Source organism: Aquarana catesbeiana, linkage group LG06 (assembly GCF_042186555.1).
Source record: "Aquarana catesbeiana isolate 2022-GZ linkage group LG06, ASM4218655v1, whole genome shotgun sequence".
NCBI classification, from domain to species: domain Eukaryota; kingdom Metazoa; phylum Chordata; class Amphibia; order Anura; family Ranidae; genus Aquarana; species Aquarana catesbeiana.
The window spans coordinates 370,545,316-370,569,519 of record NC_133329.1 but is presented as its reverse complement, the minus strand read 5'-3'; the positions used below and the strand labels follow the sequence as shown (position 1 = coordinate 370,569,519).

Below are 24,204 nucleotides of genomic sequence, written 5' to 3'. Positions count from 1 at the left end.
TTTTATATTTCTATTAGATTTTTAAAAAAATATTTTCCTTTTTTGATATTATATTTATATTGAGGTTATTATTATTTTTTATAATTGTATTTGCTTTTTTTAATGTTTTCCTTATTTGATTATATTATTTATTTTTAACAAAAGTGATATTAATTTTTATTATATTGATGTTATTATTATTTTTCATTTGACATTATTTTATTTTTACTTCATGTTATTTCCATTTGTATTTGATTTTTTTTTTTAATATAGGATTTAAAATAGAAAGTAAGGCAAACCTGATTATTTTAATCTTCATCCCTTTATATAGTAGAAAATGACACACCAAAGGAAAGCTCTCACAAATCATAGAAATACATGGAGTAATAGTCAGTGAAAGTAATCAAGGGAAGGCAGGCAGTGAAGGGGTTAATATGAGTCCATAACATAAATACAATGTATCTGGTGACAGGGAATCCGAGGCGCGCTCCCGGGGATGAAGAGAACCTGTCCCGCCCTGTTTACAGGAAAACGAGACGTACTCGGAAAAAGGGAGGAAGCGCGCTCCCGCGTCCTCCGGGCACTCACACGCACTCCCCTCAGCGGCGCGCTCCCGCCTCCTCCTCCTGCTGCGCGCGCACCCTCCCCCTGTGCCGCCGCTCGCGGAGGCTGCTGGGATCGCTCGCCGCCTTGGTAATGTCCGCCATGTTTGCCATGGCGCAGGGAGCGGATCGAGCCAACAAAAGCCGGATCTAGGCACGACCAACCGCCGCCCGGAGCGCCCTTATCCGCCCCTCAGCGCGCCCGGGGGCCCCATGAACCGGCAGGGGGACACAGACCGCGGATTGGGGGGGTCCTGCTGACCGACAATTTTAAGGGTTTTTTTTTTTTTTTTTTTTATTCCTCGGGCCCCCCCCTCTCCGGCCACCATGAGTAAACTGTCCTTCCGAGCGCGGGCCCTGGATGCTACCAAGCCGCTACCCATCTACCGGGGCAAGGACATGCCCGACCTCAATGACTGCGTGTCCATTAACCGGGCCGTGCCGCAGATGCCCACGGGGATGGAGAAGGAGGAGGAATCGGTAGGTAATCCCTTTGTCAGACATGGGCTATTCACGAAGGGACTTACGCCGGCCGGGCTGCGTAGGGCGCGCTGTGCGCTGCTCGGCCTACGTCACGCAGGGGAGGTGGACGGCGTAGTTGGCGGGAGCCGCCATGCTGTGGCGTGCGAGACCTACGTCACCGTGGAGCCGAGAGGCCGGCGTGAGCGTAAGCCGCGCTGTGAATAGCAAGTGTGCGCAGCTCAGCCCGGCGTGTTTGATAACAAGTGGAGAGCGGCATGGCTGCTGCCTGTCAGTGTCTGTGGATGGAAATCTCAGCAATCTGAGTGCTGGACATGGAGGAGAGACATTTACTACAACTGGAGAGTGCAGATCTGCATGGCAGCCAATCAGATTCTCACTTCAACTTCTTCTAATAAACTTTGACAATAAATTCTGGAAGCTGATTGGCTGCAATGCACATCTGCAGCAGATGTTCCACTCTCCAGCTTTAATAAATTCACCCCTTATTATTATTATTATTATTATTATTATTATTATTATTGTTTTTATGGTGGTGATGTGTTTTAGGAGGTTGTTGTGTGTACATACTATTCTGTATAGACTACTGCATATATGCAAGGATACCAAAGCTGGACTTGATAATAACAATATTATTTATTATTATCATTATTATTATGGACTTATTATTATAATATTACATGATTTATATCGCGCCAACAGTTTGCACAGCGCTATATACTGTACGTTCTGATTGGACAATCTCCATAAAGCCGTATTAAACCCAAAACCAGGAATGTAATATATTGCAGTTTACCAATCATTAGATCTGGTGGCTGCATTTTTTTTCTTTGGCTTTTTTTTTTTTTCCTTTTTAAACCCAGTGCTCTGACCATGTCCTCTATTACGATGCCCCCACTCTGGAGGAATGAGCACAGGAGGGACAGCATCCTTGTCAGTCTGGGAGGAGGGAAGTGTTAGATGTAGTAGCAGATTTAACCAATCTCACCGACCAGGCTTTTTTTTGGTTCTTTTTGTTTACAAGTTTAAATAATGTGTTATTCTTATCACATTTTTATATATATATACTTTTTTTTTTTTTTTTTGAGACCCTATGGAATAAAATGGCGATTGTCGCAATTTTTTTTTTTTCTTTTTTTATGTCGTGGTATTTGCGTAGCGGTTTTGCAAACAATTCCTTTTTTTTGTGGAAAAAATACACTTTAATGAATTAAAAAAAACAAACACAAGCCATGAAATATTGTAATTCTTAACCTTACTTTCATACATGAAGGGTCAGTTCACACTATAGAAACGCAGTCCGGATGCGTTCCAGATGCTTTTCATCCACGTTTTTGATGCGGGCCAGTGCCTTTTTTTTTTTTTCCCTCACTCTTTTCTTAACCTTAAATAAGCACATATGTGTTCCGGTGCATTTTTGATGCGTTTTACATCAGTTCAGGAATATATTTGAGGCCCTAGACAATAAAATGGAGATTGTTGCAATTTTTTTTATGTCACACAGCATTTGCGCAGTGGTTTTGCAAACGCAATTTTTTTTTTTTTTTAGGGAGAAAAATACACTTTAATGAATTAAAAAAAAAAAACAAAACCCAAAATGCAATATATACCCTAATATTTTCTGTGTAAAATGTGGAAAACTATGTTTCACCGAGTAAATAGATGCCTTACATGTCACACTTTTAAATTGCGCATGCTTGGGGAATGGCAACAAACTACAGTACTTAAAAACCTCCATAGACGACACTTTAAACGCCTTTACAGGTCAGCCAGGGTGGATTTGATTTAAATCATAATTTTTAAACAGCAACTGTCATTTCTGTCCCACAGCGGCTCCTCCTCTGACCCGCTGTTCACTCACCGACAGTCCCATTCACTTTAATGGGACGGCTGGTGATGTGACGATGACACAACAAGGTGAGAGACGTGGCGGCAGCAGGTGAGTGGATGCCCACTAACAGGCGCTGCCATGATGGGTCTGAAATGACAGGTGCTCTTTAAATGTAAGGACTTATTCTTGCTGGTAGTTAGAATCTTTATTATTTGCAAACAAAATGAAGGTTTCCTGTTAAAATAAAAGCTGTCAGGTTAGTAAAACAGTGATATCGGAACCGATTCATTCGTACAGTTTGTAGTGTACATAGATTTGCAAAACAATGGGATAAAGGGAATATTCCTGAACTTTGCTTTATCTCATGGTATACTGTGAAATTGTGTGAATGCATCAATGCAGTGCATGTTATCTCAGCTTGGATTCATTGAATGAGTTTACCATAAAATGTAAATATTGCAGAATATACAGCCTCGTGCTACATATCTAAGCTCCATTTCATGCTAAATAAACTAAACGTATTAATGTATCTTAAATAGGAAACTTATCTTTTGATAGATTTTAATCCAAAAGCAATTTATTAAAATAAATTTGACAAAAAAATGAAATCAAAATATAGCCACTTTTTTTTTTATTTTTTTTATTTTTTTTTTCCCCACTCTGGGTCTAGCGATAGAATTGCTCTCGCGTTCACAGCGATACCTCATATGCGGTACAAAACTCGTTCATATATGCGTTCGCGACCCACATATGTGTTCACTTCTGCACGGAGGGATGGGGATGCTTTACTTTTACTTTTTATTTTTAGTGTCACTTTAATTTTTATTTTATTTTTTTTTATATCACTTTTCTTCCTATTGCAAGGCATGTAAACGTCTCTTGTAATAGAAATATGGATGACAGGTCCTCTTTATGGAGAGATCTGGGGTCAAAAAGACCCCAGATCTCTCATTTACCTTTAAATGCAAAAGATCAAAAACTTTCTTTATTTTTTGATCTTTTGCTGTAAAAAAAAAAAAAAAGTTTACTTCCAGCTTGGCCCAGGAGTGATGTTGCTCTGGTCCTCCAAGGCCAGGAGGATCTACTCTTTGATTGCCTCTGAAACTAGCTGGTGGTACCGTCAGATTGTTTCTTGGGTGAACCAGTTCCTTACTGTGCAGTGCGAAGCGTGCTGCACTCTGATTGGGGAACTCAGGCGGAAGTGGGAGCGGGTACCTGTCAAAACCAGATAACCCCCCCCCCCCAAAAAAAAGGTGCCAAATGTGGCAGCGGAGGGGTGGGAGGAGGCAGACATTGGAGCTTCCCCTTTTGGTTGGAGCTCCACTCTAAGAATTGGTGAGCTGCAATATAACGTTTGCTTTGTGGATTGATACCACTTGAAGGTGACCATACAATCTGACTGTACGTTCTCTCTTAAGGCCGGTTCACACCAGAATCGCACAGGAGCGAGGCCCACATTCCTTTGCTATCCCCTGCAGTGTGGATCTGGAAACCCGTTCTTTTGAAGGGATGCAAATTGCATCGGAACGCATAAAAAGGATTGAATGCACTACTTTTAAAAGACATGCTGCACCATACAATCTTGTGCCTGCAGACTCGCTGCATTTGCAATCTGCGTTTGGGTTGCCGTTAAGGTACTGACACCCACAGCAGATCGCAGAGACAGTCCGTTTTTAACATAGTGTGGGAAACTCTCACAAAATGTGCTTTTCCCGCTCCGCGTTCTGGTGTTAACTGGCCCCCAAGATCTACTATCAAGTATGTAGTGCAAAGACCTGTCTGATTTCATGGATCAAGGAGCAGCAGAAACACCTTTGGACAGCAGCATTGCCAGTCTGGGGGAGGGGAATGTTGGCTGTACTAGAAGATTTAGGCTGGGTTCACACTATTGCAAATTGGATGTGTGTTGTTTCCTCGCATCCAATTCGCGTGTTAGGAGATTGGGACTCTTTAGGCTCCACTCACATTAATGCGTTTTTTGATGCATTTTGCAGAAATGCATGGGAATTTTTTAACATGGGTTCCTATGGAACATGTTCTCATCAATGCATTTTTGTGCCTCTGCGTTTTTGGAAAGGGTCGGGAACTTTTTTTCATGCAAAATGCAGCGTTTTGCATGTAATAGAATTCAATGGACCCGCATCCAAAAACGCAAGTTCCGCGTTTTTGCCGCGTTTTGCCTTTTCTTTTCTTTTCCTTTTTTTTTTTTTTTTTTTTTAAACACTGTATTAAAAAAAAAAAAAAAAAAAACGGCAAAAACGCATGTTCAAAAACGCGGCAAGCACCGCAAAAAGCACTGCAGAAATGCTCAAAAGCAACATGCATAGATGTGAATTGAGCCTTATGGAGCACCGGTGGTTCACACATCTCTGGAGCGAATTGCACAGGAGCCCTGCTCATCCTTTGGTCCATTTCAGGTCCGAATTCAGCAAAAATTCGGGCTGAAATGGTAAACAGGGATGCCCCGGCCCCCCACTGTGAGCCACGTTGTGCTTCAGTGTGAATTCAGCCTTAGATACAAACTGAAACTCGCACTTTTGAAGTGGTAGTAAAGTCGGCTTTTTTACTCATACCTGCAGATGAGCGTATAATAAGTCCTACCTGTGGATACAATGAATGTGTTGTAAACTTGCACTGTTTAGGAGTCACTAGCGCATGGGCTCTGAATGGATGGCACACTCGGGTGCATCGTCAATTCAGAGCATAGAGCCCTCTGCACTCAGGACTTCTGTGTGCGACATCATTGCAGCTCAGCCATTCAAACGGCCGTAGCGCATGAACCTGGAAGGATGACCAGGTGAAGGTGGCAGCCCTGTCAGTGGTGACATGTCATAAGTAAGTCTGTCATAATGTCCGAATATGCAATGCATACTACCACATTATGATTTTGACCTGCAGGGGAACAATATTTTATTTTTTTTCTTCTTCTGCACGTTATCTACCGCTTTAGGCAGTTACAGCGCCAGTTTTTGTTCCTTTTGGGATAAGGGTTTTACATGAATAAATAAAATATGATCATTATAAGCACTCCTGTTTGTGGTAAATGGTTTGTCCCATCAATGTAATCTGATACATTCTGCTGGAGAGCTTATTCTGTTGAGAAATAAGACTTGCTGGCCGGATCAGTAGGTGAAAATGTAAAGAAATCCTAAAAAAAAAAAAAGCGACTACAGCCATCGCATCCGAGAATTGATAAGCTGCAATCTAATAAAGATTTGCTTTTGGGTTTAATACTGCGTTAAGATTTACCAAAACAATGTGATTGGAGGACGCATCTGAACAATCTATTCAGTTTGTATCAAATCAGGCAGTTCCTTGCACTATATATTTGTTAGTAGATCTAAGGTCCAGTTCACACCAGAATGCGGTGCAGGAAAGGGGGACGTTCCGTGTGCGTTTCTCCGCACAGCGTTCAAAGCGCACTGCCTATACTGCAGGGACCAGAACATTAACCCAAATGCAGATTGCAAATGCAGTGCGTTTGCAGGCACCCGATCGCATGGTACCATCCAATTTGGTGTGGCACGTTTTTCAAAAGTAGTGCATGCAATAATTTTTGTGCATCCCAATGCAACTTGCATCACATTCACACACTGCAAGGGAACATGCCCAGGAATGTGGACCATATTCCTGTGTTTTTGGTGTGATCCGGCCCTAAAGGAGATTGTTCAGTCAAATCGTTTGGTCACCTTAAAGTGGTATTAGACCCAAAAGCAAACCTTCGTTATATTGCAGCTTACCAATTTTTAGATGTGACGGCTGCATTCGTTTTCTTTCTTAGGCTATCTCTCATACCCCCCCCCCCCCCCCCCCCTTTTTTTTTTTTTTTTTTTTAATTTTAATTTTTTTTGGTGATCCAACCAGTAAGAGCCGATTCACACAGGGGCAACACGACTTGCAGGCCAACTCTGTGAGGCGACCTGCACACGACTTCAGCGGCGCCTTGCAAAACGACTTCTGTATGGAAGTCAATGCAAGTCGCTGCAAGTGGCCCCCAAATTAGTACAGGAACCTTTTTCTAAGTCTGAGCGACTTGAGTCGCTCCTATTAGAATGGTTCCCTTGTACAGAACGTGACTTGTCAGGCGACTAAGTCGCCCCTATGTGAACCGGCTCTTAGTATGTGGTTTTTCAATAGAACAAGCTGTCCTGCAGATGTAGCAGTTAGGGGGTTGAGACACACTTATCACTGACAAGGGTGCTTACAATGATTAGCGTTATTAAAACCACAACTGTTTTTGCTTTAAATAATTTATAAAGTGTGATCTGGAGTTTGGCTTCAATCTGTTAGTGGAGTTAAATCTGCTAATACATTGAACGACCCCCCCCCCCCCCCAATACTGACAATGCTGCTGTCCAAAGGTGCTTCCTGTGCTCATTCATCCGGAGTTGAGGCTCTCTAATACAGGGGGTGCTACTGACAAGATCACCAAAGAAAAAGGCAGAAAAGCCAAAAAAAAAAAAAAATGCAGCCACCAGATCTAGGGATTGGTAAGCTGCAATATATAATTTTTTGGGGTTTAAATCGGGCAGGTCCTTGCACTACATAGTTGATGGTAGATCTAAAGGAGAGTGTACAAATTGTATAGTGTGTGGTCATATACTCTACAGTAGATTTACCAAAACTATTTCACTACATAGTTGATGGTAGATGGTATACAGTCACAGTGCCCCGTATAATCAACTTTAGATTTAACAAAACTGTGTGAAATGAGGACCCACCTAATCCACCCAAATAATTTGTAAACAACAATTTAATTTTATCTAAAACAATTTTTTACACGGTTTCTTTAATTTTTTTTTTTTTTTTTAATTTTATTGCTATCACAAGAAATTAACAACATCATGGTCCGTGACAGGTCCTCCCTATGAAGAGATCTGCGCTCTAATAGACCCCAAATCTCCCTCCTTTTGCCTCCATTGTAACTGATCAGACACAGATCGGTCTGATCGACTGCTAAGAGCCAGGTAAACAGAGAGGCGGAACCAGAAGTGACGACATTCTCGTCGTCTCCAGGGTCACAGAGAGGGAGGAACCATGTCAGTTCCTCTCTCTGTGCAGCTGTCGGCACCAGTCAGAGCGCTCCTGAACTCCGCAATCGGGCGGCAGAGCCCGGGAAAGTTGTCGGCATTAAGGGGAGAGGAGGGGGGGAGACCACATTCTGCCGCCCCGCAGAAGCAATCGATTGGCTGTTCAGCCGCTGCAAACCGAGGATGGCTTATGGTTGGCAAGTTGTTAAAACAAGTAAATTTGATTGGAGACAGGAGCTGCACGATTAATCGTTAAAAAAAAAAAAAAATTGCGATCTCGATTCAAACTCCCCCTCGCGATCCCTATGCAGCATTTACACGATTCATTCATGTAAGTACAGAGACTTTCTCTACTCAGAGCTGTCAAAAAAATAAAAATGTCAGCCTGGGAGATAACTATAAACCAAGTATCTTTTAGATCAAAGTATTGAACTTTGATCTCTAAGTGAGTGAAAGACTAAGTGTCGGTTCACACAGGGGCAACACGACTTACAGCGCGACGTGGAGGCGACTTCAGCGCGACTTAAAGTTGCCTCCAGGACAGGCGACTTTGGCTGTGGCCAATCACAGAATAATCAGCTCTCTGGGAGGGAGGGGTTTACCTGGGTAAACTATTTTTCTTTTTCCTGTAAAGTCGCTTCAGTATAGATGGGAGATCCGACTTGGAGGTGACTTCCATTGAAATCTATGGGTACAGGTCGCCTAGAAGTAGTACAGGAACCTTTTCTGAAGTCAGAGCAACTTAAGTAGTGTACATTAAGACAGCTCTCATTAACTATAATGGAATTTCTGATGTTAAGCGACTTGAGGTCTGACAAGTCGGATCCCAAGTTGCAGTAGTGTGAACCAAGCCTAAACCGCTTTCTGACACTTGTTACTTACAAGTTAAAATCAGTATTTTCTGCTAGAAATTTACTTAGAACCTCCAAAAAAAAAAATACAAATGTGTGTGTGTGTGTATATGTGTATATATGTATGTGTATATATATATATATATATATATATATATATATATATATATATATATATATATATATATATATATATATATATATATATATATATGTATGTGTGTGTGTTTTTTTTTTTTTTTTTTTTTTTCAGAGACCCTAGAGAATAAAATGGCGGTTGTTGCAATATTTTATGTTGCACTGTATTTGCGCAGCGATCTTTCAAACGCAATTTTTTAGGAGAAAATACACTTCAGTGAATTAAAAGGGAAAAAACTAAACTGTAAAGTTAGCACAATTTTTTTTTTTCTGTATAATGTGAAAGATGATGTTACACTGAGAATTGTGATTCTCATTTTTAGCCAGAATTGTGCAGCTCTATAGGAAAGTATGTCTATTTACTAATGCTAGCAGCATAGGGACTCAGAATGTTGATTGAAAGAGTGAAGTTGCACTTTTTTTTTTTTTTTATCCAATCAGGCAGGCCTTTGTACTACTCAGTTCATTGTAGACCACAAGTGAATCTAAACCTAAGAAGAACAAATGAATGTATGTCAGCTTCCCTTCCCTTAACCACTTCAGTCCCAGAGCTCTTTTTGAATTTCTTTGTTTACATGTATAAAGAAAATTATTTTAGGCCTGAAGATTACATAACCCCCCCCCCCAACACTATATTTTCTGAAAAACGGCACCCAAGAGAATAAAATAGTTTTTATGGTTTTATTTTTTTTTTGTTTTCTTTTACTAAAATAATACTAAACCCGCAACAGTAAAATCAGTCTGTATATGCAGTAAAACATGCTTGTTATACTCACTGTGGAACCTAAGGGGTTAATACTATGCATTGTGTAAAAAGGCTGGTTGATCCTGTCTTCTCTGATCCTCCTTCTTTTACTGTCCCCAAGCCATCTGCTGATAAGACAGAGCCTTTGGAATCACTCTGCACATGCTCAGTTTTGGTGTGTATTGCTATAGATTATTATTTTTTTTTTTTTTTTTTTTTTTTGGAAGGGATCAGCACGGGGCCAATCGGCACTGTCCAGACAGTCAGGAGTCCTGCGGCCTCATTGGACAATCAGGGGAGAATGAAAATGCTTACTACTAAAACTATTGCATTTCCGTGTTCTGTGTACTGTGAGAACCAGATATAGTGAATGCAGGGTCCTGGGTTTAGTAACACTTTAAGATGAGGTTGCACTAATGAATTCCCGATGTTTCAGTCATAAAATTGTTCACGCCCGTGAAACGGCAGCAAATTTTGGTATCTTATATTTTCCATACGCGCTACTTTAAATCCCTTGCAGATCATCAGTTTAGAGTTGACCATGAATAACAAGTCTAGAGAACAAATTTTTTTTTTTTTTTTTTTTTTTTTTTTTTTTTTTTTTATTTGCAGTCGTGATGATTTACTTTGTAATGGGTTTCTCGTTAAGGAGACTTTGAGGGGCTAAAAGACCCTTGATGTCTCGCTAGCCCTCCAATGAGTGGAGCGTAGATTGCGTTTGTTAGCGTTTTCCTTAGCCAGTAAGTGATTCGGGTGACCCGGAAGTGATATTTTACACGTGGCTTCCGGGTCAGTAACAGGATCAGTGAATGGACGTTTGCTGGTCTCCCTCCCCTCTAACTAGCGGTACCCACCATGCCGGTCCTGAGTCTGCCAATGGGTGTGCAAGGCCTGAGATACTTGGTGGGGTGACGCCATGTTGTGGAAGTGTTTGGACTTGATCACTTCCCCCTGAAAGCAGACAGCAGTCAGTTTAGCAAACTTACACGACCGGCCTGCTATAGCAGCCAGGAGTGTGTTTTAAAAGCCCATTACCCCATGACCACTGGGACTGAAGTGGTTAAGATGGGCATACACTATATAAAGTTGTGATTGTGCATTCTCCTTTCAGGTTTACCTAAACTTTGTAATACGAGGACAAACCTACGCAAAAAATTTAATTGGTATCAAAAAAAAAAATTAGGGTTTACACTCACTTTAAGTTACATTAATAATTTTAGTTTATTCAGCATGAAATGGAGCTTAGTTGTGTAGCATGAGGCTGTATATTCTGTAATATTTACATTTTTGGTAAACTCATTCAGTGAATCCAAGCTCTGCAAGTGAATGCATCAATGCACTGCATTGATGCAGTCACACAATTTCACAGTAACCATGAAATAAAACAAAGTTCAGGAATATTCCTTTATCCCATTGTTTTGCAAATCTATGTACACTACAAACTGTATGATTGAATGGGAAACCTTCATTTTGTTTGCAATTATTAAAGATTCTAACTACCAGCAAGAATAAGTCCTTACATTTAAAGAGCACCTGTCATTTCAAATCCATCATGGCAGCGCCTGTTAGTGGGTATCCACTCACCTACTGCCATCTCGCCTTGTTGTGTCACTGCCACATCACCAGTCATCCCATTAAAGTGAATGGGATTGTTGGTGAGTGAACAGCGGGTCAGAGGAGGAGCCACTGTGGGACAGAGATGACAGGTGCTCTTTAAAAATTATGATTTAAATCGAGTTGATTTTAAATCTATCCTTTTTACTGGTGATTTAAATCCAATCCACCCTGATTGTCACCCAAACAAGGGAGTGCATTAGGATTATATGACGCTCTTGCCTCCTTCATAACATAGGGGGAGGTGTTTTGTAGTCAGTGGAGGTAGCTGGGAACAATATTAACTGAGCTTTTTGCAGAGGAAATTCACAAGAATGCTGGCTGGATGAACACTTTTTTTTTTTTCCCAAACCTGTTATGACAAACCTGTTCTCTTTGTCTGCTCTGTGAAATGGTTTTGCACAGAGCAGTAACATCATATTTTATGTTTTGCCAGTACTGTGAGTATGCATTTGGCTATTATATTGTGTTTTTGTGCATTAAAATTCATTAAAGTGTATGTGTTCAAAAAAAAAAAAAAAAAAAAAAAGAAAGAAAAGTAGTTTGAAAAACCACTGCGCGAATCATGTCATATAAAAAAAAAATTACAACACCCGTCATTTTATTCTCTAGGGCAGGGGTCTTCAAACTACGGCCCTCCAGTTCAGAAACTACAATTCCCATCATGCCTAGTCATGTCTGTGAATGTCAGAGTTTTACAATGCCTTATGGGATGTGTAGTTCCGCAACAGCTAGAGGGCCGTAGTTTGCAGATTTTTACATGTAGGACAGAAGTGTCAGAATAGGCTGTGGTGTAGAAGTATAGGCAAAACCTTCCTTTTTAGATAAAGTAAGGGAGGATTATAACCCCCGTCTTTAATTTTTCACCATCTGTGACCTATTGGGGGGACACTTCCTGTCCCATAGCCAAACCGAAAGTAAGAGGAAATCTCTGCAAATTAAGGGAATTTTGTTTTCTTTGGGGACCCCCAGTTCATCAAAACTAGTGTCCTTATTGGAAGATTTCCCCTCTATTACTTTTCTGGGGACAACCCAAAATGTGGGATTATCTTTTACTTTTAGTTTCACTTTCAATGATAATGATTAACAGGACAAATAGTCCCTTAGAATTTCCTTAGGGGACCACAGACTGCAACCTGTCTTAAAGCGGAGCGCCGCCGAAAATTTTTTTTTTAAAAGTCAGCAGCTACAAATACTGCAGCTGCTGACTTTTAAAACATGGACACTTACCTGTCCCAGGGCGCCCGCGATGTCGGCACCCGAGGCCGAAGCGTTTCTCCGTCCTCGGGTGCTGCCGCCTCCATCTTCGGTAGGGGAATCAGGAAGTGAAGCCGTGCGGCTTCACTTCCTGGTTCCCCACTGCGCATGCGCGAGTCGCGCCGCGCAATACGAATGCTCCCTGCTGCCTCTGGGACCCGTGTGTTTCCCAGCAGGCAGCGGGGAGGGAGCAGGAAGTGGCGTAAATAACCGCAGATTCTGCGGCTATCTATGCCGGAAGTGGGTACAGATACCTGTAATATACAGGTATCTGTACCCCCCTCCCCCCTGAAAGGTGCCAACTGTGTCACCGGAGGGGGGGAGGAATCTGATGAGTGGAAGTTCCACTTTTGGGTGGAACTCCACTTTAAAACCAATCTTTTCAAAACTAAAAAAAAAAAGTTTTGTCTTTTAGTTTTACTTTAATGTTTTTATAGTTAAGATTTAGATTTTCTTTCCTCTCATACACAGAACAATCATTTTGCTTTGTGGAATGTTCTGACCTGAGTACTGGTAATGATTTTGGATTAGTGTCGGTTTTCACAGGCTGAGATCTGCTTCACACTCTCCTGTATTATGAAATGCTCCATTGTGTAGGGGCGGTGCGAATCATTGTTTACTTTTTTTTGTTGTTTACTTTAAATCCAAGTCACAAAATGACACTTCATTCAGGTCTTTGTACTGCAGCTTGTTGTGACTTGTGCGAAATTGCACTACATAATAATGTTAGACCTCATTGCAGCATTCTAGTGTTATTGGTGCACTATTGTTTGTGCTTTTGTGTTGATCCTGCGTTGCTTGATTGCAAATCAAAACCGACACATGGTGTGAACAAGCCCAAAAGTTTTTTTTTTTTTTTTTTTATAGTGAGTAGTAATATCTTATGCGAGTCAGCAACCATGAATACACCCGGGGAAGTGCAGAAGCTGTTTTGTTTTTTTGTATATGACCATTGCAATGTTTTATGAAAGGTTTGTTTTAATGGCGCAACGAAATGTAAATTTTGGGTTCAGAAAATTCGGGATGCACTTGACGGAAATTGAAATTGATGTGGTGTGTGTGTTTGTTTTTTTTTTTTTTTTTTTTTTTTAAATATATTTTTATAAATAATCATATTCGACTTTTTAATTGTTATCATGAATTTAAATTAATGTGAATTTATTGGCACTTTTTTGAAGCGGTGTTAAAAAAAATCCTGCTTGCTGCAGTTCTGGTGCATATTTGGCAAACACCAAAAACGCACCTCCCCATTGGAAAGAACGCATAAAAAATGTACCCGTTGAGTTTTTGATGTGTTAATTTTATTTTTTTGTCACATGATCTTTGAAATAGAGATGCTCCGAAATTGAATTTTTTTTGTACCAAAAATGAAAGATGCATTTGGCTGAAAACCGAAGTTTGACAGTTAAAAAAAAAATCTATATAATTTTTTATTTATTTTTTAATAATTGTAATTAACTTTTTAATTAATATTATGAATTTATTGTTGGCCATTATCGACACATTAGCACAAGAAAATGCATCCCTTTAAAGTCTTTGTATGTCTTCACTGCACCAAAAAACGCACCGCCTTGTTGAAATGCATTGAAAACACGTCATCAACGCACCCGTGTTACGTTTTTGATGCAGTTTTAAGTCACATGACCTATGTAAAGCACAGCGTTTTCGGTACCATTATTGGCAAAATGGTTAAAAATGCCATTTTCGGCTGCTGAGATTTCGGTGCATTTCTACTGTGAAAAACGCACCATAAACAAGGTAAAATTGCGGGAAAATCGTGTTTTCGGCAGCCATTATGTGTGTGGTGTGTGGTTGGGTTTTTTTTTTTTTTTTTTTTTTTTTCTTCTTCTTCTCTTTCGGCACAACGTTGAAAACCCTATTTTTGACCGCTGAAATTTCGGTGCATCACTAGTTTACTTTGTAGGCCTGCTTGGCTTTCCAAAATATAAAGGTCACTGATGATATGTGGAGAGGAGCCATGTGAAAACCTTCTGGTATGGGTGGAGGGGAAGCACATCATTCTTTGCATTGCCGTTTTTATTGGGCCTCATTCAGACAAGGCTGACACCCATAGAATGTGAACAAGCAGCTTCAGCTGTTGGGTGATGGACACAGCCGCTCATCCCAATTTCACATTTGTGCGGGTCAGCGGCCTTGAACACAGACTCTCAGCTGCACGGCTGTCAAATTGGGACATGAGGCTGTGTCCGTGCAGCTGCTGCATCTCAGTAGACCTGAATGATCTGCCTGCACCATGTGGGCCCGAAGCTGCATAAACATGGCACTCCTTTACGGTCCACTGGTACAAACAACTTTCTGAATGGGCTCTTTAGAGTGGCAATAACAGGCTTATGTTAGAATACGAATATTTAGTTATTAATATAATGGAGCAGATTAGTAGAAGGTTTATTTATTTATTGTTTTGCATAGGGTTAAAAGGTCACCTGCATTCTATTATTTGCTGCCAACTCAACGCATTGACTTTATACACTAGACATATACTGGAAAAGAAGAGAAATGTGAGATCAGGCAGTTGGCAGAGCAGAAACCATCATGTTTAGGTTATTCTGATACCCCAGATTCATGCTGAAGGGTAAGGGTCCTTTCACGTGGGCGGTGCGCCCAGCGGACTCCGCTTTGCCCAGCGTGGGATTGTTCTGCTGAGCAGGCGGAGGACAGGTCCGTTTCTGCTCGCTGTGCTCAGACGGACCTGTCAGTCCCGCCCTCCTCTATGGGAAGATCGGATGAAAAGGACCGCCTGTCCGGGTTTTAATCCGATACGCCAGATGGATGGAAAATAAGGCCTCCATCTGTCTGGATTTCACGAACTGGATCGGATAGCAGCCAGTGTCAGTGGACATGTCACCGCTGACCTCCACCACTCCATAGAGGTGAATGGTGCGTCCAATCAGGTTCACCTGAAAAACTGACAGGTGGACCCGATTGGAAAGCCTGTGTGAAAAGGCCCCTAAGAGCCGGTTCACACTGAGGCAGCATGATTTGCAGCGTGACTGCCTCAGGCGACCTGCACCTGACAGCAGCGGCCACTTGCAAAACGACTTCTATATAGAAGTCAATGCAAGTCGCCCCCAAAGTAGTACAGGAACCTTTTTCTAAGTCGGAGCGACTTGAGTCGCTCCTATTAGAACGGTTCCATTGTACAGAACGGAATGCGACTTGTCAGGCGACTAAGTCGTCCAGTGTGTACCGGCTCTAAGGCCTCATTGATTCATGCAGTATGTTTGGTAGTAGTGAGATCCTGCATAAAATATCTGTAGGCCTGTAACATTGCATACGTACAGTAGAGTGGCACGGTTCTGGATAAAATGAGAATCGTGTTTTTTTTTTTTTTTTTTTTTTTTGTACTCGCTGATACAAATTACTGATACCTACTGCAACTTTTTTTGTTTAGACTTCAGCTGTCAGGATTGGTACAAAGCATTGAAAAGTTATTTTACACATTAAATATTTTTTTAATTTAAATTTTGCGCATATTTTCAATGTGAAACATGTAAATATATGTTAAAGGTGTAAAAATATTAATGAAATGCAAACTAAAAAAAAGTTAATAGTTTATAAAATTAATAATGACTGGAAAAGGAGAATAAGGGGTTAATAAGGCTGATTAGAGTAAATTATGGGTTAAACAGGGGAACAATTTAATAATTAAAAAAAAAAAAACCAAAGTTATTTTTTTACTTGACAAGGTTGCTTTTAAATTGACTTTGTTTGCAGCCGGAAGTTCATCCCTTTTGTTCTGTAAAAGAAAGATACAAGGTTTCTTTTTATCCTATTTCGGCACTGAGCAGTGTTGATAAAAATTGCCAGCTGCTTTTTTATTTTATTTTTTTTGTCGGCGTTGAGCAGGGGAACTGCTCTGCACTTTTTACATGAGTCGTTAAAATGCTGGATTAAGATTGTGTGTGGGGGGGCTTTGAATTGAGACCACAAATTTTCAACAATATATTGTGCAGCTCTAATGTACAATGTACATGGACTCCATTGGCTGCTGCTAAAGGCCAGCATGTAAATGCCAACAACGTGCAGCCAGTGGTACCACTGATTACACACTATTGATGTTTACATGTCGGCCCTAAATGTGCAGAATGACCTAGGCCAATTCTTAATGACTTATTCAGGGCTGACATTTAAACCTCAATAGTGTGTAATCAGCGGAGGCACAGCAGCTGGCTACCCATTGTTGATGTTTACTTGTCTGTCCTCAGCAGCAGAGGCTGCCAATAGAGTTCATGTACGCTTGTAAACATTGGCACCAATGTGTGTACAGTGTAACTTATGGTCCGAATACAGCCATGGACGCAGCTTTGTTCTATTTATTTATTTTTTACATTTCTGAGTGCAAAATTACACTGCCAGATGTAGACGTGTTAATAGGTCTGTAGCCTTATATATTGCTGCACAGAGAACTATAAACTGCAGACAAGATTATACGCTGTACACAGCATTTTTTATTCCTGTTTGAAGGAGCCTTTAGACACATATTAAACAAAGCTAAACATAGTGTAAATCTTCTGTACATTTGCCTATAGTGATTTATAATTGGTCACATTTGGCCTTTTATATAGGATTTGGATTATTTTATTTTAACTGATAGGAGTGTGGCTTACTTGTGACAAATGACTCCAAATGTAGCTTTAAGCCTGGAACACACAATGAGATTATCTGACGAATGATCGTCCCCTCCTCTTTTTTTTTTTTTTTTTTTTTTTTTTTTTTTTTTATATCAAAAATGGAAGAGGTTATTGAAGTTGTGAAAATTCTCGTACAACGGAATAAAAAATTGGAATTGATGTAATGTATTTGTATTGTATTTTTAGACGCAAACTGTACTGATTAAACAAAAATCGTACATTCTGGTGTCGTACGAGAAAAATGTTTGTGGTTGTCTCTGGATAATTTCGGACAAACTGTTGTGATCGGCTCTCGAAAGCTGTACTAATGATTCGATTATCGTACAATCGCTTCAAAAGTGGTATTTTTCGTGCAATTTTCTGATGCTGTGTATTGGGCTTTACCCCTGTTTTTGTTTGAGCCTGACGCTGTAGCTGGAGTGTAAAGTTTACCCGAGGCCTGTGTCAGCTGCCTGTCATCGCACACCCAGAAGATGGGAGACAATGGGATTGATTTACTAAAGTAGTACAGTGAGTGTTTCTTGAGATTAGAATATAAGGAAAAGCTGTGTTTACTTCTCTCAACCAATTATGTTATGGAAAATTCCCCCCCCCGTTTCCCTTGTACATGGGTATGCAAAGTGAACACAGACTCACTTTATTTACCAACATTAAAGGATAAGTTCACCTTTTTTGTAACATGTTGCACCCATATTGTAACCGTGAACGTAGGAGCTACTCCCCCCTCCCCCCTCCGCCGCTCTGTCACCGTTTAGAAAACAACACGGCATTGCTCCGCCTGTCCAGCCTTGTCAGTCCTCCACTGAGTTCTGTGAATGTGAAATACTTTCAGCTTCTGCGGCTTTTGACTTGTAGTTATCAATGAACTACCAGGGCGCTGTTAAGCACTCTAATTCATTGATTTTTTCCTGGCACTGTGTAACTGCTTGCCCTTTTAAGTGAAGGCGCAGACAGCTTATACAGAATATCTGCAAGAGCCCTGCACAGCACCTGCGATCTGCTAATGGTGGGTGCAATGCTCTGCAGGCTCCTAGCAAAAAAAAAAAAAAAAAAAAAAAAATGCCCTTCTATTTATTTATCCAACCCCATCCCCCCCCCCCCCGCAGAGATATGCATTTTTATTTCCTTTTTTATTTAAATTTCTTTACAAAGGTGAACTTATCCTTGAGCCCTGGTAAACACTGATGCTATGCGGGAAACGCAGCAAATCCTGTGCATTTCCTTCACCCCATGACAATCGCACGGCGTCCATGCTATCTGTTGTGGGTGTCCATGTTAAATTCCTTCTGTGCACATGCGCGGATGACGTCATCAGCTGCATATACAGTAAATATCTCCTAAACGACGCACGTTTAGGAGATATTTACAGTACCTATACGTAAGCCTTATTATAGGCTTACCTATAGGTACAATCGATGGAAGTTTACTTCCCCTATAAGTAATGTGTTATATCTCTGTGCTAGGGTTCAGCTGCATAATGTAACAAATTGAGAAACGATGCTATTTGTCATATAAACGTTGTTATAAATCAGTCGGACAATGCTATATTATTTGTATCATAATATGATGTTGGCCTAATATTACCCATATTTAAAGTGGTTGTAAATCCTTCTATATAACCAGTGAAGGGACACCGAGACTAAACCAATCCTCCTGTACCTTTTTTATCTGCAGTCCTCTCCCCTCTACAGCCTTTTGAAGTGCTGCATTTATAAAGCTTGTCTGAGTGTTCAGAAAAAAGGAGCAGAGAGCTGAAGTTGCACAGACCAAAATGACACTTGAAATATGAACAAAGCATATCCCTCTATAGTGTGCATTTGTCCCATTTAAGAGCACACTGGGGGTTATGTACGAAAGGCAAATCCACTTTGCACTACAAGTGCAGTTGCTGTAGATCTGATATGAGGGGAAGCCCTGCTGATTTTATCGTCCAATCATGTGCAAGCTAAAATGCTATTTTTCATCCCCCCCCCCCCCCCCCAAGATCTACAGCAACTGAACTTCCAAGTGCACTTGCAGTGCAAAGTGGATCGCCTTTCGTAAATAACCCCCAGTGTGCTCTTAAATGGGACAAATGCACACTATAGATCAGGGGTCTTCAAACTGCGGCCCTCCAAGTGTTCAGGAACTACAATTCCCATCATGCCTAGTCATGTCTGTGAATGTCAGAGTTTTACAATGCCTCATGGGATGTGTAGTTCTGCAACAGCTGGAGGGCCATAGTTTGAGGATCCCTGCTATAGAGGGATATGCTTTGTTCATATTTCATGTCTGAGGTTTATATCCACTATAACCTATTTGCTTTCTATACTTTTTTTGCTGCATTAGAACTTGAGCCATGTGTGTCATTTGTTTATGTAAAATATAAGTGTTTGTTGCACGGTTTGGAATGATGTTTGTAGGAGTTTCAGATCTTATTCTGTGTTGGTAACAAATGTCATTGTTATCACTGTCAGGTCTGCCTGTTTTTATGTTGGAGGTGAGATTTGTCTCCTGCATTGAGCGGTGTGAGGACCAGGGCTGGCTGCACTCATGCCGTGCGTTTTTTTTTTTTTTTTTTTATTCCTCACGTGTACGCCTGGGATTGTGTCTCTCTCCTGTGTGTGATGGCACACGAGTAGTGACTGAGCCCAGATACATTTCTTGAATGAATTCTAGCTCCGCCTCAGCAAGCTGTTATTGGCTAAGCAAGATTGTTTCTGCCACTGGTGATCCCGCCTTGTTATGTGACATAATCTGAGTTGATTGGCTTACGGCACAGTTTCCTTTCTTGCAGACTAGCTGGAGATCATTTTACTCTGTGTGTCAGCATGGGAGCTCACATCAAAGCAAGTGTGTGTGTGTGTGTGTGTGTGTGTGTGTGCGCGCCAATGTGTAGCTGCTAATCCATATCTCATCTGTTGCCACATTGCTGGACAGGGATTTGTGTACATAAAGACAACACACAGTTGTGTGTGTGTGTGTGTGTGTGTGTGTGTGCATTATTTAAAAGAAGAAAAAAAAATGAGGATTTTCAAAACACATTTGTAGCTGTACTGTCTGCCCTCATTTTGTAATGCGCTGTGCAAACTGTTGGCGCTATATAAATCCTGTATTATGATAATAATGATCATAATACTGTAGCCGGCACAGTTAAAACATGTTTGCAAATGTTATAAATTACTGCACAGATCAGTCTCTTGGTGAATACGTTTTAAAAAAGCTTATATTCTTCACCGTACAACATGTTTGGTTGAGTTTTATGTTTCTAGAATACATAAATGAAGCCTATTCTGTCTTTTCTTAGTGAATTCTATTCTCTTTTTTTTTTTTTTTTTTAAAGGTGAAACCTGATTGGTTGGTCTTGATATCGGCCCTGAATATTTAATTTTTTTCATAACTCTGCATTCTTTAGATAGCATCAAGCTGCATCTTGTTGCCTTATGTTTGGAGTTGTGAATAATTTATGTGCCAGCCTAGTAAAAAGGCTTCTTACAAAGAGACTGAGTCTACACACAATTACTCTATGCAGGGACACACTATAAATACATCTTTGTTTACATAACAAAAGGATTATGGATTGCAGTTGCTGGAAGTTGGCATCATACACTGGGTGCTGTACAGAGCCTTGAAACCTTATGTGTCTGACTCTCTCTTGTTTTGATGAGTGCGTCATTTTAATGGTGCTTTGAATGTAGTCTCTTCAGTTTGTAAAGTGATATTTTTAGAGCACTTTTTTCCTCTTCTGATTTAAAGGGGTTGTAAACCCTTGTGTTTTTTCACCTTAATGCATCCTATGCATTAAGGTGAAAAACCTCCTGTCATGCAGCAGCCCCCCAGACCCCCCGTTTTACTTATCTGAACCAGTTCTTTCTCGCCCCCCGGGCACGAGCACACCAGCTCTAGCCGATGTCTCGTGTTTGATTGGATAGATTGATAGCAGTGCAGCCATTGGCTCCCGCTGCTGTCAATCAAATCCAATGATGCGGGGGCGGAGCCGAGTCCTGCTGTCTGTGTTTTAATAGAAGCAGCAGCAGGACACATGAGCACGCACGCATGGGTGCCCCGAGGAAGAGCACTTTTTCCGACAGGGCACTCAAAGAGGCGGAGCTATGAGCGCGGCTGAGTGACTTCAGAAGAAGAGGATCGGAGCCACTCTTGTGCAAAACCAACTGCACAGAGGGAAGCATCACATGTAGTATTTTTTATTTTTTTTTTTAATAGCTTACTAACCCGTTTTAATGCATTCTATGCATTAAGATTAAAAAAACCTTCTGTGTGTAGCAGCCTCCCCAGCACCCCCTAATTACCCCATATCTGCCCCATATCTCTTCAGCGATGTCCACGAGTGTTGGCCATCCAGGACTCTCCTCCTGATTGGCTGAGACACAGCAGCGGCACCATTGGCTCCTGTGGCTGTCAATCAAAGTCGGCCAGTAAGGTCTGAAGTGTACTTTGTGATGCCTCTTCTGTGCAATTTCTACTTTTCCCTTCAGCGTCATCATGGACATTTAAGTTTCCAAGATAGTCTGATTTGGCTGTGAGAAGTTTTGTTGGCATTAAAGCATAAAGCTGGACAAAGATTGGTGTTTGGTTCTCTTTCTCTTGTTCAGCCAGCGGGCTGTATGGGGGGGGACAGGACTTAAATCCCCCCACAAGTGAGGTGGATGGAGGAAATCCTCCCACCACCCCCACCAGGGCATAGTTTTCTGACAGGACCTGCTTGCCTTGAACTGCCACAACCTTGTGCATCAAGCACGGTTGTGACACATTCCTTTGAATGGGTTGTTAGTGGGCGATACTTCCTGCTGAATGCTACAGCAGGTATAATTTTTGCCACACAGGTATGCAAAGCATAACGTCCATAGCATATGTACTTCCCACAGCCTTTTGCAGCATAAGGTAGAACATTTGGGGGGGGGGCTGGGTTTGCTAAAACGCAGCTCAGCTGCATGGTTTTTAACACCCCCAAATACTGCAGCTGCTGACTTTTAAAATATGGACGCTTACCTGTCCAGGGCGCCCGCAATGTCAGCACTTCCTGGTACCCTACTGCGCATGCGTGACTCACGCTGCGCGTTCCCACTGGTCCTTGCTGTCTTCTGGGACCTGTGTGTCTCCCAGAAGACAGCGGGGGGGAAGGAGAAGGCGCCAGAAGTGGTGTAGATACCTGCGGGTGGCTTGGGTATCTATGCCCGGAAGTGGGAGCAAAATACCTGTATTAGACAAGCATCTGCTCTCCCCTCCCCCTGAAAGGTGCCAAATGTGACACCGGAAGGGGGGGGGGGACCAAAAAGTGGAAGTTCCACTTTTGGGTGGAAGTTCCACTTTTGGGTGGAACTCCGCTTTTAATGAAACTAGAAGTCCCCTGACTCAATGAAAAAAACGTAGTGATGGCATTTCTGTAAGCAGTGAATGGGGGGGGGGGGGGGGGGGTTCTTTGCTTCTGTCACTGATCCCATAGCTGCAATCTCTTCCCCCATCACCAGCAGGATTTGTTTCCTTGTAGGTGGAACTAAGCTATAAGAAGCCACCCCCACCCATGTGCATTTAAATCTTGAATGATTGGTGAACATATATAAACATATTATTGTTGTGTGTTTTATTTATTTTTTAGCTCTTTGCCCTCTATTCATTTCCTTTTCCTTTTCCTTTCCTTTCAATAATTTAAAGTGGTTGTAAACTTAAATAAAACAGATTTATACTTACTTGCTTTGTGCAATGGAATGGCAGAGAGCAGCCTCAAACGTCCTCTTCTCGGGTCCCCCGTTGGTGCTCCTGGCTCCTCCACTTCTCAATGTACCAGGCCTCAATCCCAAGCTGTGCTGCCTGCGTCCATAAACAGACAATGCAAAGTCTGTGAGAGTGGGGAGAAGACGACCACTATACACCATGTGCACAATTTATTACCCAAGTTGTATTTTTGAGGATTCATTTCATCATTGAACAACTACAGTGCTTTCGATCAATCCAAAATGTTAATAAACCTCAATATTTAAGAAGATAAAAGTGAGGTTTTTTTTTTCTTAGAATATCTGTGTGCAGAATTATTATGCAACTAAATGAAATCTGTTTAGCCACTTCCAGCCTAAGGACGTCATATGACATCTTTGACTTTCAGTGGCGATATCTGAATGGTGCTTGCAGCTACAGGCATCATCCAGATATCATCTTTTACAGCTGGTGATTCTGTGCACCGTAAGAACAATCATAGTGCCAGTTCAGGTGCTTCTACCAGCTCGCCCGTGCGATCAGCAAAACGGAGAAGGAATCTGCCTGCCGCTGGACAGTGATCATAGAGATTTCCGCTGATCGGATGGTCCCCATCTCTGACCTTCAGAGGCAGGTGGAAGTAAACAATGCCGAGGACTCGGCTAGAAAGAAAGACCATTCTTTTTTTTTTTTTTTTTTTTATCTCTGCCCAGGAGGAGAGATGTGGGGTGTCTCACATCTCTCCATAAAGAGGACCTGTCATGCACCATTTCTATTACAAGGGATGTTTACATGTGTTTTTAAAAAAAAAAAAAGTTAAATTAACAAAACAAAAAAAAAAAATTAAAGTGACCTGTCCCCATGCACAGAAGCCAACGCATAAGCAAATCACGCCCACATATGTAAACGGCGTTCAAATCACACATGTGAGATATCGCCGCGAGTGTTAGAGCAAGAGCAACAATTCTAGCCCAGGACCTCCTCTGTAACTCTAAACGGATAACCTATAAAAAAAGCGTTAAAACGTCACCTATGGAGATTTTGAAGTACCAACGTTTTTGGCATCATTCCACAAATGTGCACAATTTTAAAGTGTGACATGTTGGGTATCTATTTACTAGGCGTAACATCATCTTTCACATTATACAAAAAAATTGGGCTAACTTTACAGTTTTTTTTTTTTTTTTTGTTTTTTTTTTTGTTTTTCTAATTCATGATACTGTTTCGTTTTTTTTTTTTTTTTTTTCCCAAAAAAAGTGTTTAAAAAAATTGTTGCGCAAATACTGTGACATAAAAAGTTGCAACGACCGCCATTTTATTCCGTAGGGTCTCTG

The 24,204-nt window shown here is 41.2% G+C and overlaps 1 protein-coding gene across 1 annotated transcript in view; it reads left to right on the top strand.

Annotated features, from left to right (window-relative positions):
• Positions 1-611: 611 nt before the first annotated feature.
• Positions 612-24,204, top strand: part of EPC2 (enhancer of polycomb homolog 2) — a 97,975-nt gene continuing 74,382 nt past the window's right edge. Inside the window, exon 1 of the mRNA XM_073634211.1 lies at positions 612-1,061. Within this exon, the coding sequence (XP_073490312.1) occupies positions 909-1,061 (153 nt within the window). The 5' untranslated portion in view covers positions 612-908. The remainder of the gene's footprint in view (positions 1,062-24,204) is intronic.